The sequence below is a fragment of the Rhineura floridana genome, chromosome 2, assembly GCF_030035675.1.
Source record: "Rhineura floridana isolate rRhiFlo1 chromosome 2, rRhiFlo1.hap2, whole genome shotgun sequence".
Lineage (NCBI taxonomy): Eukaryota > Metazoa > Chordata > Lepidosauria > Squamata > Rhineuridae > Rhineura > Rhineura floridana.
Genome location: NC_084481.1, coordinates 66,134,137 through 66,150,749, shown reverse-complemented (window position 1 = coordinate 66,150,749; position 16,613 = coordinate 66,134,137). Strand labels below are relative to the sequence as shown.

The following is a 16,613-nucleotide window of genomic DNA, read 5'->3' as shown; positions in this document are numbered from 1 at the left end:
CCGCGGAAGGGGAGCACTACTCCCCACCATAATGAAGATGAGCAAGCAGGGGGAGAGGGTGATGCTATCAGCTGGAGTACAGGGAGCTGGAGTACAGGGAGCTGGAGCACGGGGGCTGGAGCACGGGGGCTGGAGCACGGGGGCTGGAGCACGGGGGCTGGAGCACGGGGGCTGAGGCTACTTGCACTACAGCTGATTGCACCATAGGCTCCCACCAAAAAATCATGGAAAAGTGGAACATCGATCAGCTGTAGCACAGGAAGGTTCAGGGGCCAAGCGCTGTCAGCTGGAGCTCCCTGTGCTACAGCTGATCAATGTTCCACTTTTTGGCGGTTTTCACTTTTTGGTGGGGGTCTGGTCCCTAACTTGCCGTATGAGTGGGGCCCTACTGTAATATCAGCCCTAAACAACTTGGGAACCAAGTACTTAAAGAAGTATCTCTCATAATACCATTTGACTCAAATGTTACAATCAGAGAGATGCCCTGCTTGTTGTCCTGTTGGCAGGTGTTGCTTGCAGAATGATGATATAAAACAGGGTATTCTTAGTGGTAGTACCTGAGTGAGACCCAGTTGTTCCCCCCACGAGTAATGGTTAGGTGCAATCTTTTTTTTATCAGGTGTTTGGGACATAAATTACGTTGGTTCATTTTGCTACTGGTGGTTGTTTTAATTGTTTTATTATTGCTTTTGATGAGAGTGGTAGTCCAAAAAGATCTGGAGGGCACCATGTTGGCTACCCCTGATGTACATGAACAATGATGTATATAAAAAATCACTTCCTGTTGAAAACCAGGAATATATTCAGTGTGCCAACAGAGGGGAGCAATGTATTACATTAGACTGATTCTTGCATATTGAAAAAATGATCTGTATTCTATGGGGCATTTCCTTCTGTTTTGGGTGGGACGGGGATATGTGAAGAAAAAACTATACGGTTGAATGGACAATGAGAGTTTAGCATACATTTCATGTACTTACTCTTTCCCCTCACTTATCTTTCTTCCTGTTTTCCAGATGCCTTCTCCACATGCTTTAGATTTTAAAAAACTCTATGGGATGACAGCAGCAGGATGAGAAACACTTCCATGTAGTTTCTTGCTAGGCAGCTTAAAAATGTAAAAAAATGGTATGGTTGGGACCAGTGATACTCTTTCCCACAAAAAGAAGTGTGAGGCATCTGTGATGTGCACTGAATTATTGGCATTGAAACAAGCTGAGCCATTTCCCCACAAACTGGGAAATTGCTCAGCTCATTAATGAGCAAATCTGAATTTGACCAGCATCTTCATTTGATGGTCAGGAATTATATCCAGCTTTGTGTGACCAGGAGGGGGTCTCTCCTGGTTGCATAAAGCATTTGAGACAAACAGTGTACAGCCATGAAATGTGGTGGGGTTGAAAAGCACACCACCTAGAGGGGTTCCTTGGGTCAAGAGAGTTCTCTGTGGTGATGGGCTTTCCCCTCAACAGTCTTTAGTGGTGCAGCCTCTTCAAATCCCTCCTTTTAGGCTGATAATGTTGGAAATGTGGGATGCAGATTGGTGGGTTGGATTTGCATGGGATTAAAAAGGTAGTTAGAGAGGAGACCTTATGATTCCTAGGCTGTACCTATCCTTTGTTTACTTGCTAACTCTTGCTTAGAGCCTATAGTCTCAGTGTGACTAATTGCAGAGAAAGTGTGCTACTTAGTGAGGATTCAAACATACACACACAGCATACTTAGATACTTCTTTGCAACTGCAACAAATAAAGCCTTATCAATTGCAGGCCTCCCCTATTGTTTGGCTGCCTTTGATTGCTTTGCCCAGCCAGGAGAAGTCTGGGCAGAAGGTTGCCACTTGCAGTCATCAATTAGTGAGCCTCCATGATTCCTTGAAGCTCCTAGTGGTAACTTTTCCTGGCCACACAGAAATGTCATTTTAGGGAGCTCGGGTGGGTGTTTAGTCAGCAGTTCTCCTTCAGCTTGGCTTTTATTCTGACCAGAAGAATTTAAGGGTTTGCATTTGCAATGATTGTATCTTCGTTGTAAAACCCTGAAGCCCATATCTAGGCCTGACTCCAGAGAATTGCATCAGCATTCTTGCTGTATTCTTGCATGAATGTCACACATCTTCTGGTCAAGTAGCATTTGTGCAGAAAGGAACTGCATCATTGACACTACTCATACAGTTCCTTCATGTCTATGTTACTAGAGAACATCACTGAAATAAATGTTTACTGTATCACCAACTGTGCCATTACCCTTTTTCCTTTCCCCCTCCTTTTTTCCTCCTTTTTTTTCTTTTAGGCTAATAGGATGGTGGGGTCATGACTTCAAAACCAGGTTTCTCATGGAAAACAGTATGTATTCAGTTTTAGATAAGGATTTATTTTATGATTGATTTGCAAGTATTTACATTGTGTAATCAAATTATCTCTCAGCACATGCAATAATTTATATCCCAACCCGGAGGAGGAGGATAGACCAAGAAGTCCAAATGCCTACTACTCATATAAGTGGCTTTCATAGAGTGATCTTTATGACTTTTATTGAGTTGCTGTAGTTAATAACAGCTTCAACAGCTTAGTAATTAAATATTGGGCTGGTTTTTAAAGAGATAGTATTCTGCTATGTTTGTGAGCCATGCAACTGGTGGAATATAAATTTAATAGTGATTCTTTTTTCCTCCCAAAATATTATTGTTATCATTATTTCTAACAATGTTTTCCTTTTCAAAAGGAAAGTGGCTTTCTCTCTGCCCTGTGCCCGCCCGCCTGCCCAATCCCCTGTTCACCTTCTCTTGCTTCCAAATTGTATGGGATTCCCTTTCCCCTGTGGGAGAAAGTTAGAGATTTCCTGGTCAATTACCATGAGAGAAAGAGTGATTCCCTGGTCAGTTTCACCTTAGCACAGCAAAGACCCATGCTAGTCAGTTTCACATTACCACACACAAGGAATACAATGATGATAATATTGTTACTTTGATGTGGTTTAAAAAACAATCCAGTGTCAGGAAAGGCAGCAGAAGTTTGCAGCATTCAGGATCAACCCACAAAGATAGTGAAGTGTAAATTATGTGGAAGTCCAGTGCTAAGTTAAATTTTAGCAAAAAAACTCACCCAATCTTGGCTAATATAAGCTGGTTGGGGTGGTGTATTAATCATATAGGGTGTGGTGAATGCCTCACTGTGTGAAGAATGGTGTCTGCTGCCCTTGAGAAGATGGTAGTGAGTCAGCTCCTTAAAAACTGATCCTGGACCCAAAGGTTCTTAACAACTATTATCTGGTTTCTAGTACCATGGTGGTGATTCAGCTGCAACAGCTCTTGAAATATAATTATCTAGATCAGTTGGGGGTACCTTTGCCTCTCCTGATGCTGCTGAACTACGTCTCCCATATGCCCCAGCAAGCATAGCCAATGGCCAGGGAAGATGGGAGTTATAGTTCAGCAATATCTCTAGGGCCAAAGGTTCCCCACACCTTATCTAGATCTTTTCCAAAATGGATTCAGACTTATTTTGTGGACTGAATCAGCCTTGGGTGCCCTAGAGATAGGGACAGGGGGAGTGGAACCCTTTTGCTTCTACTGCCTTTTGGCAGCTTTTGATAACATCAACCATAGTATCTTATTGGACTGCCTCTGTGAGTTGGGAGGCTGTTTTGAAGTGGTTCTGTTCCTATCCATGTTGCAGGTTCCAGAGAGTAGCATAAGGCGATTATACCTTGGCCCCTGGAGTTGTGTTGTGTGGTGCCACAGGAAGCCATCCCATCCTCAGTGCTAGTTTAACAAATATATGAAGTTGTTGGGAGCAGTCATTAGGAGATTTGGAGCCTAGTGTCATCAATATGTCAAGCTGATGACACTTAGCCCTATTTCTCTGAATCAGGTGGGGCTATGCAAGGCTTAGACCAATCCCTGGATGTATTGGTAGGCTGGATGAGGGCCAATAAACTGAAACTACTTCCTGCAAGATGGAAGCCCTGTGGGTGAGTGATTCTTGGATCTGGAACAAACAAAAGTTAGGAATCTAACAGAACATGCTCATCTTGCAGAATTGCAACTGACTCCTGGAATCAATGGATTTCGATTATCAAACCCTTCAATTTTATTGGTGTGTGCTCTTCATGCTAGTTTAGAGGTAAGTAATTACATTTTCCTGATGAGTCAAGTACAAACGAATGACACAACTCCTGTAGCATTAACCAACATTGTCATCCTGATGCTATGGCAGTAAACTAAAACTCTGGGTGAAGTCAAATGTAAAAAGGCTGCTCACAGTGTTGTGAATATAGCACCAGCCTTAACATCAGTCTCTAGCAGGCTACTGCGTAGAATGTCATTCTTGCCCTTTTCCACTTGTGTGCTTGGTTGCTGCTACCATAGTCTTCTCATCCAGCAGAGAAACAAAACGCCTCCAGGCAGGAAGCCTGAGATGAGAGAAGGTTGTGCCAAATAGCATGTTTGGAAGAGATGGCAGAAGTAGCATCTTAATGGTATGCTAGACATCAATTTAAAAAGAAAATCTAACTATGTTCTAGCACCACAAGTGCTTCTGTCTGCAGACTGATATCGCTTATTGTATAAAAATTGCATTTGTATATTCATATGTGTTTTTTTCCAACAGATCAAGGGGCAGCAAGGTCTAGTGATGGGCTCCATTTCTGCAGTAATTGGAATTGCTATAGGATTTTCCATTATTTTTGATAGTCTCTATCTTTGCAGAGAGGATTTAGAAGTTACAACTCTCCATGCCTGTTTTCTGATTTGTATTTATTTTTATTTCTTAAAAATCTGCTTTGAAATCATTGAGAGTGTGAGCATTAATTACATTACTTAGGAAACTGACAGGGGGGAAGACACTGACGATGGGCAATTATCTGCCTAATTTGCAAAAGGAATGTAAACAGGCAATCATTACAGAGTTGAGAACAAAGATCAATATCAGTGGAAGAGACTCATGAATAAGTAGTGATTATAATATCAATAATTCTACGCAAAGCAGGGGAAAAAATCAGAGCAGGTCAGAAAAAGATAAGATAGTGGAGGAAAAAGGAATCAGATTGTTAACAACCACCGGGGCCCACAATTAAAAATGAAATGTAAAAAGAGGGGAGGATTCAATCCCTAGTTTGGCCAAATAGGTGTAGTGCACAGCTAGGCCTGGCTCAAACTTTTTCCTCTGAAAATGGGGAGAAGGGTTGTGACTAAAAGAAAGAAGAAAATATAGAACTAAGGGGTGAAAGGGGGACATTGGGGGTTTGCCACGAAAAGTAGTGGCAGTAGCCCTTCCCTTCTTCTTGCTTTATAAAATAGTTTTGCTGCCGCTGCCAGTGATAGGTGTCACCATCCCCCCTCCCCATCGATGTACCTAGTTCATCATTCCAAGTGAGGGGATATGCCTGCTGGATTATCACTACTTGCACTGACAACAAAAGTATGCTTTAAAGCAAGAATAGGGGAAAAGCTGCTGCCACCACCATTTCCCCCAGTAAGTCCCCTTCTTCCGAAAATTTATAGTTTTTCTCCTACCAAATGGCCCCCAACTTTTACAGCTGTGGGAGGGACTAATTCAGCTCAGCCATAAACAGAGCTGACTTTCAAATATTAACATGTAATGGCACAATTATATTGTTATTTACCCAAGGAAAATTGTGAACGGTAGTTGAAGTAAATACATAAAATGAATGAAATGTAATGTAATATCAAGTTGGAGATTGTACCAGATTTTTTATTAGTCAATCCTGTGTGAGGGAGGGGGGAGGTGAAGGTTAGAGGTTGAACTAGAAATGTTACTGATATGCCTTGTTTTGTTTTTAATACTCAGTAAAAATATAATTTAAAAGATTGAACTCTCTAGCCACATGTTGGACAGCAGGCATCTGGTTTCCTTTAACATGATGTAATCTTGAATTTTCCTGTTGAAATGTTGCCATACAGCCGAAATTGAACAGCTCTTTAGTACCCACTTAGTGCCAAGTCACTGGGTTGGTTGGTTTCCTTATTATAATTATGGCTGCAGAGTAAGACCACTTGGTCTCATAAAATTCCCAGGGTCATTTTCAGTTGCATTTCAAGTTAGTTTTCTATTTTGACCATTGATAAGCAGATTATATGGACCATGTACAGACAGACCATGTATTATGACCACAGGTGTTTATACCTACACATACATCTGACAATTACCCATGATGTAGAATCATATTTTTGGGCTCCCTTTCTTAATTTATCATTGATGGATAGGAAAACAGAATGAAGGCTGATGTGAACTTTAAATGTGTTATAAATGTGTTGCTAGTGCAGCTGCAGGGTTTCTACAAGAAATGTTTGAAATAAAGTACACATCCAATAGAAGAGCTCGAAGTTAAGTCCCACACAGAATCCCCAAATTTCAATAAATATTGAAATACAGTTGGAATAGATAATGTATCTTGGAACAATGTTTGACACAGTGCATCATTCTTATTCTCATGTGTGAGTTCCTAAGCCACAGGTCAGTGTGGGGGAAATATTTTCTCAGAAAGAGCTTAATACAGAAACTTCTATCAATTGTCATTTCCATGCACAGAAGGTCTAGTGCACTGTGCCAATATCTGCAGTTGGCTTGTTTGTAGAAAACCATTAGCAATCTTTGGGGTGGCATTTATATAATGATGTTGACTGATAATGCCACTTACATGCTGATTTCTGTTAGAAACTAATTTAGTGCATGCATCCTTGAATGAAAAATAAAGTTTTATAACTTTCTATAACCTGCAATGTTCAAATTTTTTACAACATACTTATATTCCTCTCAGTCAGGGACATTCTGAAACCATCTGGAAAAAGAAAATAAATTTCTAAATGTTATCATCAATCCAAAAAATAAAGTCAGAGCATTCTCAGTAATTTTAATGTTTACTTTTCCTGGTGTTAAATTCTACTCAAAAAAACTGCAAAGGGGCACGGCAATACTTTCTCTTCTATTTGGCAATTCATTTTGTTTGTCCTTAAACATCTCTTGTATTTTTTTAAACTTTATGTGACCGTAGAGATGCTACTCTGCTTTGACCCAGATGGTGCTGTTCATAAGAGGGAGGGGGATTTGCCATTTAGCCCACTGCAGGGGGTCAAAGGCAATGAGTTCTCATCAGTTTCTATGGACTTCTCTTTTGTGCCTGTATTACTCTTTTGGCACAGTCAGGATTCCCTTGTGCTAATTGCTGTAGTACAGTGAAAAAGAATGTGTATCTGGCAAGAGATGGCTTACAAAATTGTTTGCCATCTTGCATTGGGATACATTAAACAGAGGATACATCAGCTTCTAAAGAAAATGCTAAGCAATGTAAGTGTGAATGCACAGCAAGGACAATTTCTTGCTTTGGTGAGGAGAGAATGTTTGTTGGGGATTTTTTCCTGGCTGCACATAAAAGTTTTTTCTGCAATGTCTCAAGTGAGTAGGCTTTATATGGGCTACTCCAGCAGGAAGCAATCTGAAACATCTTCTGATTTCCCCACGATTCTGCAGCAGTAGCTAACTTCTAGGGCACACAATATTTTTATCCCCTTGTGCCTCCCTAAGTCCCAGTGCCATTAAATTGGTGAAATTCTTGTTCTGAAGGTCACCATCCAAGCAGTGTGGACCACAGGTTCCAATAACAATCGTCTTATGTTGTCCCTCCCTGGTCTTTGTTTGAAACATAGCTATCAGAAGGAAATAGCAATGGTACTTACAAGTTTTTACAATATTGCAGATAAAGAAATTAATAAAGCTAGTAAATATAAAAGATTTAGACCTTTACCTGGTGCCAGTAAAAAGGCTCTCTAAGGAGAGAATTTCAGAGCCAGAGAACCACCACCAAGAAGCCATAATCATGAGTCACTACCCACCTCACATCAGCCAAAACAGGGACCAGGAGAAGGGACTTTAAGGATGACCTGTACTATTAGGATAATAGTTCTGACCTCACTTGCATTACTGTTGTAACGATTACTGAGAATAGATCTTTCTCCTGAATACAGCATCTGCATTTTGAGGGCAGCTTGATAATGAAACTTAGGACACATTCAAGCATATGTTTATGTTCACAAATTTTCCATACCCTATAAGTGCTCTTATGTACTTAGGTGCAGATATACATCTTCACTCATTAAAGTTACTAGCTTCCATTTCAGTAATAACCTTTACACCAGTCCTACAATAATGAAAAATAGGGTTTTGCATACCCAAAAAGGGGGGTTATTATTTATTAAATTTATATCCCACCCTTCCTCCCAGAATGAGCCCAGGGCTGCAAACAAAACACTAAAAGCACTTTAAAACATATTTAAACAAGACAACTTTAAACCATCTTTAAAAAACAACTTTAAAAACATGTTAAAAAGCAATTCCAACACAGTCGCAGACTGGAATAAGGTCTCTACTTAAAAGACTTGTTGAAAGAGGAAGGTTTTCGGTAGGAGCCAAAAAGATAACAGAGATGGCACCTGTCTAATATTTAAGGGCAGGAAATTCCAAAGTGTCAGTGCTACAACACTAAATGTCTGTGTCCTATGTTGTGCAGAACAGGCCCCCTGATAAGATGGTATCTGCAGGAGGCCCTCATCTGCACAGTGCACTGATCGACTGGGTATATAAGGGGTAAGACCCTCTTTCAGGTATCCTGGTCCTGAGCTGCATAAGGCTTTATACACCAAAAGTAGAACCTTGAACCTGGCCTGGTAGCTAATGGGCAGCCAGTGTGGTTCTTTCAGGTGTGGGATAACATGCTGGCAATAGTGAGCAGTTGCATTGCTGCATTTTGCAATAGCTGCAGCTTCCAGACCAACCTCAAAGGCAGCCCCACATAGAGCACAATTCAGTAATCCATTCTGGAGGTTACCAGTGCCTGGACAACAGCGGTCAGGCTATCCTAGCCCAGAAACGGCTGCAGCTGTCTTACCAGCTGAAGCTGAGAAAAGGCACTCCTAGCCTCTGAGGTCACTTGGGACTCTAGCAGCAAAGATGGATTCAGGAGCATCCCCCAGACTACAAACACGCTCTTTCAGTGGGAGTATGGCCCTATCCAAAGCAGGAAATTGACTAATTATTTGAACTCAGGAACCACCAACCCATAGCTCCTCTGTCTTGCTAGGATTCAGACTCAGTTTTTTTCCTTCATCTAGCCCACCACCGAGTCCAGGCACTGGTTCAGGGCTTGCACAGCCTCTCCTGATTCAGATGTTACAGAGAAATAGAGCTGAGTATCATCAGCTTGGTGATCGCTCCCAAGGGCTTCATATAGATGTTAAACAGCATGGGGGACAAGATGATACCCTGCGGCACCCCACAGCACAACTGCCAGGGGACCAAAAGACATTCACACAATGCTATTCTCTGAAAATGTCCCTGGAGATAGGATTGGAACTATTGTAAAACAGTGCCTCCAATACCCACCTCACCAAGTCAGCTCAGAAGGATACTATGGTCAATTGCTGCCCTGGGCTCCTACTGGGAGGAAGGGTGAGATATAAATCAAATAAATAAATAAATATCAAAAGCCACCAAGAGATCAAGTAAGAATAACAGGGTCGCACTCCCCCTGTCCTTCTCCCGATAAATCCATCAGAGCGACCACGGCCAGTTCAGTCCCATAACCAGGCCTGAACTGAGATAGGAATGGGTCAAAATAAAGTTCATAAGATACTGTCTTTTCAGGAAAGGATGTAGTCTGTATTTGTTCAGATTATTTTTTGTTATATAACAATGATATAGTTGTTTGTTCTTATTTGAAATGTAGGTCTTTGGTCAAACTACAATGAAACTTCTGAGAAGGAAATCCATTCTTCTTACTGGTTACTTGGAATGCTTGATAAATCATTACTATAGTGAAGATAGAAGTGACCCCAAGAAACCTTTTGTAAAAATAATCACACCTTCCCACATTGAAGAAAGAGGATGTCAGCTCACACTGGCCTTCTCTGTTCCAATTAAATATGTGTTTAAAGAACTGGAAAAAAGGGGTGTTGCTGTAAGTAACCAAGACTTCCTGTTGATAATTTTTCCATTCTTTATTTTATGAAGGTAGTGGGCTGTGTTCATAATTATAGAATTGCTTCTGCGCTGTGATGTTTAGGTCAGAGTAAGGAGTGGGGGGAACAAAATTCAGAATTCTGATACGGTTCTTCAAAGCTCATGAATTATTTGGTTTACGGTGGTGTTACAATGTTTGTTCTGGGTAACAAGAGTCATACAATATGTTAGGTGATACTTTTCCATGGACTTACAGTAATAGCACTAACTGAGCTGGTATGGTGGCTCAAAACGCTCAAAGGTCTAAACAGTTTGTAGTTTAGCTTCTGGGAAAGAAGAGAAAGTTGCCAATTTGGCTGGGATTAAAGCTCACACAGGGATAGATTAAAGATTGGAAAGAGGTCCTGGGGAAAAGCCAGAGATAAGACAGCAAAGCCTGCAGAGAGTCCTGCTTTGAGACCTTCTCTGGCATCTTACAAAAACATCTCTAACTTGGAAACTGCTGGAGGTTAAATAGAAAATGGTATTCAGTGCCCTGTCTGTGCCTGCCTGTCACCTTCCTCTTATCTTGCTAGCCACTAATGAAACAAAAGTCAGATAGACCATTTTTATGTTCATAGCAGTGTTTATGTCTTACAATCTTCTTGAAGAGATTTCCTAGCCTACAATTTGAAAGGACGATATATGTTTACTTTTTTCAATAATATACTGCCATGAACGTCTGTCACTTACTACTTATTTATAACAGGTGTAAGAGAAAACTACTCTGACCTGACCTACTTTATCATTCCAACTCTCCCTCTCCATTATGTTTCCCACCAACAATCCCTTTTCCCCACCAGAATTCTCAGAATCCCAGAGCACCAAACATGTAGGACACTAAGCCTTCAGGGGCCACCACCACACTGTTCACCTCCCCCACATAGGTATCAACAGGATGATCAAAGCTATGTGTTTCATTACTTTTCCTTCAAGAATCCAATCATGAAAAACAGAATTAACTATACTTCAGTGTACACTGAAACATGGCTGTCAGGTATGAAAGTATCCAGGGAAAGGCAGGAAATAAATCTTAATAACCAACAATAACAAGTAAACTACAAATAGATATGTAAAATAGAGATGGCATGTATGAAAGTTTGAGAAAGATCCCAGAACATTTCAAGCTATAAAAGCTTCAATGGATGAAATTCACTGAAGAGAGTTGTCAGTTTCTGATGGTCATTGATAGAGGAAATTTAGGTCTTGCCTTGCTGCTGGCATACATGCTGGCATGTGGACCCTTAAATCTTATCTTGTGAACTGCAAGACCTTGTTCATAGGAACAAGTTGCTATTTAAATACTTAGGAGTAAGTCACACTGAACATGATACTTACTAGGCTTTGGAATTCCCTTCCTAGGGAGGTAAGAATGACCCCCTCCTTGCAGTCCTTCCGCCGACAAGCAAAGACCTTCTTATCCCAACAAGCCTTTGGAATTGAAGGCTGTTAAGGATAGGGCATGAAGGGTGCTGCATTGGTAATGTCTATTATATTATTTTTAAACTAGTTTGAACTCTTTTAGCTATATGTGTGTATGGTTTTAATATTGGAAATAGTTTAATTTTATTTTAATGTAGACTTTGTATGTTTTTAATTATATGTATTTTTATCTGGAAGCCGCCATGAGTTCCAGTTTTGGAAAAATGGCGGGGTATAAATAAAGACAATAATAATAATAATAATAATAATAATAATAAACATACATAGGACTGCACAGCAGAGATATGCACTACGTATCTCATAGAAAAATCTATACCAGGAATCCCACCTTTCCAGGAATCCTATACCAGCGATCCTAGCTCTTTTCCAAGCTTATGTGGGCCAGAAATTGGGGAAAACATTGCATTTGACCTACATTATAACAGGAGTGCAATCTTTATGTTAGCTTTGCTGCATTTGCACTTTGACAAACAAACAAGAAGCTATATTAATTTACTGAATGTTTGTTTGCTGTTTTGCAGTGTGACATGCGGGAACCCAATGCCCTCCGTGTTGCCCCAGTTCCTCTCTACAATTCTTTCCATGATGTGTACAGATTTATTGAAATCCTGGGATCTGCAATTACATCTGCAACGCAAAGAGAAAACAATGCCGCACTTTCCTGATCTTATTGACGGTGCAGCTATATCTTTTAATCTGTTATGAAGTTTCATCGATGCTTTTAAGCAATTTTTTGTTTGTTAGACTCGGCTATGTATATTCTACCAATTTTTGCCCAAAGATTAATTTTGCTTGAATAGTTATTTACCTATACTTTTTATTCACACTAATTATTTCTACTCATATGGACTCCAGAAATAATATGCTTTATGTATTTTAGTAGGGATGATCTTTAGCATTCTAGATACTTCATCTAGATAATTCTGTTTTACCTCTTATGACAGGCAAAACAGAAAGACAGCGGCAAAACTAACTTTTGTGTTATACCATTGTGTGGAATAATGCACCATATTCCTATAGATGTAGCCTCTTTTGCATTTTAATCACAATTTCTATTAAAGGATATTTAATTTGCACTGAACTGAAAGCACATATTTGCATTCATAAACATATAAGCAGAATTTAAGAATTTGCAGTGTTTTAGGCCTCTCAATATTTGTTTAAAGGTCTTTATCATTTCTTACAAACTTTCTGCTTCTTTTAAGAGAGAGTCTGCTATATCAGATCCAGGAGAGTCCTGAAAAATTTGGATTCTTGTGGTCATGGGAGTATGTGTGTTGATATCATACCTCTGACATTGCCCCCACACAAAGAAGACTCGTGACACCAAACTGGTATAATGTTATATTTATTAAAATATAACATCCTAAATCCAATGCAATACAGCCAATTATTCAAATCTATATCTTTTCGGGCAGGTGAGGCTAAACCTAACAACGAGGGATTACACCCTCACCTTCTTAAGGCATCACTTCTCATCATCACGTGACTCCATAGTCAAGGACGTGGGTGAATTCCTCCCTCCTTGCTCCTGGAGCCAGCTGTGTGGTTCCAACCTCCACACCATGGCCCCGCCGTACAGGCATTCACCATGATGCGCAAGCAGGTCCCACAAGGACACAACACAGATCCCCACCGGACACAAAGCCCTGATGGTTCCCTAGGAAGTGCCCCTTTTTCATGATGCCTTAACCACCTAATTTTAACCCCCATATACCTCACCTGCCCGAATTCTATGCCACAAGAGGGGATCAGCTTAAGCTTGGTCCCCTCCACCCAATGAGGATAACAATGCCCTTAATCCCCCCATAAGATCCTCCAAAAACAGGTCACACCCTTGCTCAGAAAAATGAACACCATCATCTCAAAATAGATGTGGGGCATGGAACCTAATCCTATCATGAGGAATAACTGCCCCACCCAAAGACAAAACTAAATCTCAAACCTTCCTATTGACCCATTTCCTAGCTCTATCTATCTTACTGGGGTGAACAGCACCCCTCCAAACCCTTCTAACAAGCATTTCAGACCATACAAGCAGAAGGTGGGGATATGATCTAATAAGCCACGTGAGATCACGCGTAACTTTTAGCAGCAAATCCAACCCAGGACGCTGCACCAAATCATTTTCACCCAAATGAATTAACAATATGTGCGGCCTGTCAGGCAATGACATGATCCGGCACACAGCAGGCAACAACGCATCCCATAACATGCCCTTCCGGGCTTCCCACTGAACTGTAGCTGTGGCAGAAAACTGCAACTGTGTTCCATGAACAGACGAGGACGCCCTCCGGTGAGCCCAAAACACAATTGAGTGGCCACACAAGACGATCCTGACGGGAATTGGGATGTTTTTCAAACCTATAGGAAACAGAAACAAAGTCATCTGTTAAAACCTGACATAAGACTTAAATGCATCGGAACGCCACCTGCCAATCGCCTGTATCTCGCTGATACTCATGCCCGCAAGGGCCGCGGCAGTAGCCGCACCAATCCGGAAAGAATGCAGTCCATAGAATCCAGCATCGCGACCACTGGCCAACAAGGCCCGCCGAACAATGGCCCAAAATTGAAATTGAGTCAGGGCAGAACCATCCACATGTATGAACAAATAACGCTGGCCCGCTGGCCGAATGGATAAGAATTGTAGCATTGCAGACACAGGGCACAATACCTGGACCTGGCTACTTCGTAAAAGCACGATACTGCCATGGCCCTTTTGATCAGTCTTAGAGACCCTCAGTGAAAACCTCACTATATCTGCACCTAATGTGCAATCGCCAAAGCATAAGGCTCGATGAATCACGTCGCGCTTAGAAGGGGCCAATACTTCGCTAGGGCGAAAAGCACCATAAAACATCGTCAGAGTTACTGCAGCGAACAGGTACGACTCATACTGAGATGAGCATAAAGAATTAAATAGTGCCAGGATCTGGAGGAGTACATCGGGCGTGATTGGCCTCCTCCGGTCAGCGGCCCTGGGAGCGGAACGCGACCAACCCTCAAGGACCTTTCTGACCCTAAAATCTACAGAATGATCCGGCAGCCCCCTTGCCTTGGAAATAAAGGCTAGCACCGAGAGGTGACCGGCAATAGTAGAAACAGAATTATTGTGCCCTTTTAAATGTATCATAAACTGCAATAGATGCTCCACAGTAATAGTCCACTCCAACGGCAGCTCCATGCCCATGCGAAAAGTCAAAAGGAATGCAGCCCATAGACTCCAACATCGCAACCACTGGCCAACAAGGCCCGCTGAACAACGGCCCAAAATTGAAACTGAGTCAGGGCAGAACCATCTGCATGTATAAAGATATAACGCTGGCCAGCTGGCCTGAAACACAAACATTGCTGCATAGCGGAAATTGGGCATGAGTCAGGTACCTGGCAACTATAAAGAAGCAAAACTGCCATGGCCCTTTTGATCAGTCTTATAGACTTTTAAGGAGAACCTCACTAAATCTGCACCTAACATGCAATCGCCAGAGCATAAGGCCCGATAGGACACATCGCGCTTTGAGGAAACCAATAATTCACTAGGGCGAAAAGCACCATAGAACATCGTCAGAGATACTGCGGCGAACAGGTGCGACTCATACAAGATGAGCACATTGACCTAAATAAAGGCAGGATCTGAAGGAGGACATTGGGCGTGATTAGCCTCCTCCGGTCAGAGGCCCTTGGAGCGGAACGTGACCAACCCACAAGGACCTTACTGACCCTAAATCCACAGAATGATCCTGCATTCCTCTTGCCTTGGATTAAAGGCCAGCGCCGAGAAGTGTCAAGCGATAGTTATGACAGAAATAAGTTTTTGCCCTTTGAATACAGCATAAATAGCAGAATACTTCCAGAACACGTACCCACGATGGCAAATGTTGCAGCTGCTCCTGTATGAAAGAGATGTAATCCTTACACATAATGGCCTTGCGAACAACATAGCAATAATCAAAACTGAATCAATGCATAGCCATTGATACATGAAAAGATAGTACTGGCCCACTGGCCTAATCAGAGAGAAAGGTCCCTCAGCGAACCAGGGACAGAGAGGGCAATGGGCAGCCCCTCAGCTTCAACACTCAATCACAAGCCCACTGGTCCGTCTTAAACATATGCGCTGACAACAGCACAGCAATATAAGTGCAGGGCTCAAATATTACAATGACTTGCCTGGAAGGCTAATTTTACCAGGGCAAAAGGCTCCCCAAAATTATTGGGGAGGCCACTGCCCAGGATAACCGGCCTGGAAGAGGGGGGGGCACTAAGAATCATCAAAGGCGGGAACATCAACAGTATAACAGGGGCCACGTATGACCAGGCGGTATCAGGGTGGAATGCGACTAGCCTCATTTGGTTTTCATAAAATGGGTTCTTGAATGCATTTGGCTTGAAAATTAAAGAAAAAAGGCAAAAAGGAGGCAGGACATATTCCCAACGGTAATGTCCTGCCCCCCTTAGTAGAGCATGGGCTGCAACAAGGTATACATCATTCATACATGGGGGGGGATAGCCTCATAGGATCAGGCGGCATTCAAGTGGAATGCAACTGTACTTTGCGGAATAAACGCATGCGCAAGGCGCATAGCTCAAATCACGTTGAGGTTCTGGGGATTTACCACATAACCATAACCAAGTGCTGCACTGAACATATCATGCGGATCAGAAGGGCAGAAGGCCACATATATACCGCAAGCACTGTTGGAAAATAGTCCAGAAATTAAATTCTATTGTGGGCCCCCAGGCCCCTTAAAAGCAGCCAGCCATTATTCGGCACACCCAAGATCCTAAACTGACACCAAAATACCAACCACAGACTGCATCAAAGCTTACCTACAGTTCAAGCTACAGGAGCAAGTCCTTTGTTCTTGAAGAAAGAATGGCCGTTGAAGTCACATCTGGCCAGCAGCACTTGCACAACCCAGTAGAAGTGATCAGGATCTAGACGACAGCCTGGCCATAACGCAAAAGCCCACACAACCTATGCAGGTTTCCCACAGAAGGTTCTTCTTCATATGATGTAAACAAGTGCTGCCATCACGACGTATGAATGAATGTGAATCTAACAGGTAGCAGCGCCTAGTATGCACGAGACTGCCATGAAATAGATGTGATTGAAGAGGGTACCTGTATCTTGTGAAACAAGCAGTATACTATTCA

General features: G+C 41.9%; 1 protein-coding gene across 7 annotated transcripts in view; it reads left to right on the top strand.

The window, feature by feature from the left end:
• The window catches only part of KYNU (kynureninase), a 191,134-nt gene extending 178,600 nt beyond the window's left edge, over nucleotides 1-12,534 (top strand). For 6 of the 7 annotated variants that reach the window (XM_061608871.1, XM_061608872.1, XM_061608873.1 and 3 more), the window contains 4 exons: nucleotides 2,290-2,342; nucleotides 4,036-4,121; nucleotides 9,739-9,969; nucleotides 11,975-12,534. In XM_061608871.1, coding sequence (XP_061464855.1) covers nucleotides 2,290-2,342; nucleotides 4,036-4,121; nucleotides 9,739-9,969; nucleotides 11,975-12,118 — 514 coding nt within the window. In that variant the 3' untranslated portion in view covers nucleotides 12,119-12,534. Of the gene's footprint in view, nucleotides 1-2,289; nucleotides 2,343-4,035; nucleotides 4,122-9,738; nucleotides 9,970-11,372; nucleotides 11,491-11,974 lie in introns of all 7 variants that reach the window. The other variant, XM_061608874.1, reaches the window with a different exon arrangement.
• The last annotated feature ends 4,079 nt before the right edge of the window (nucleotides 12,535-16,613 follow it).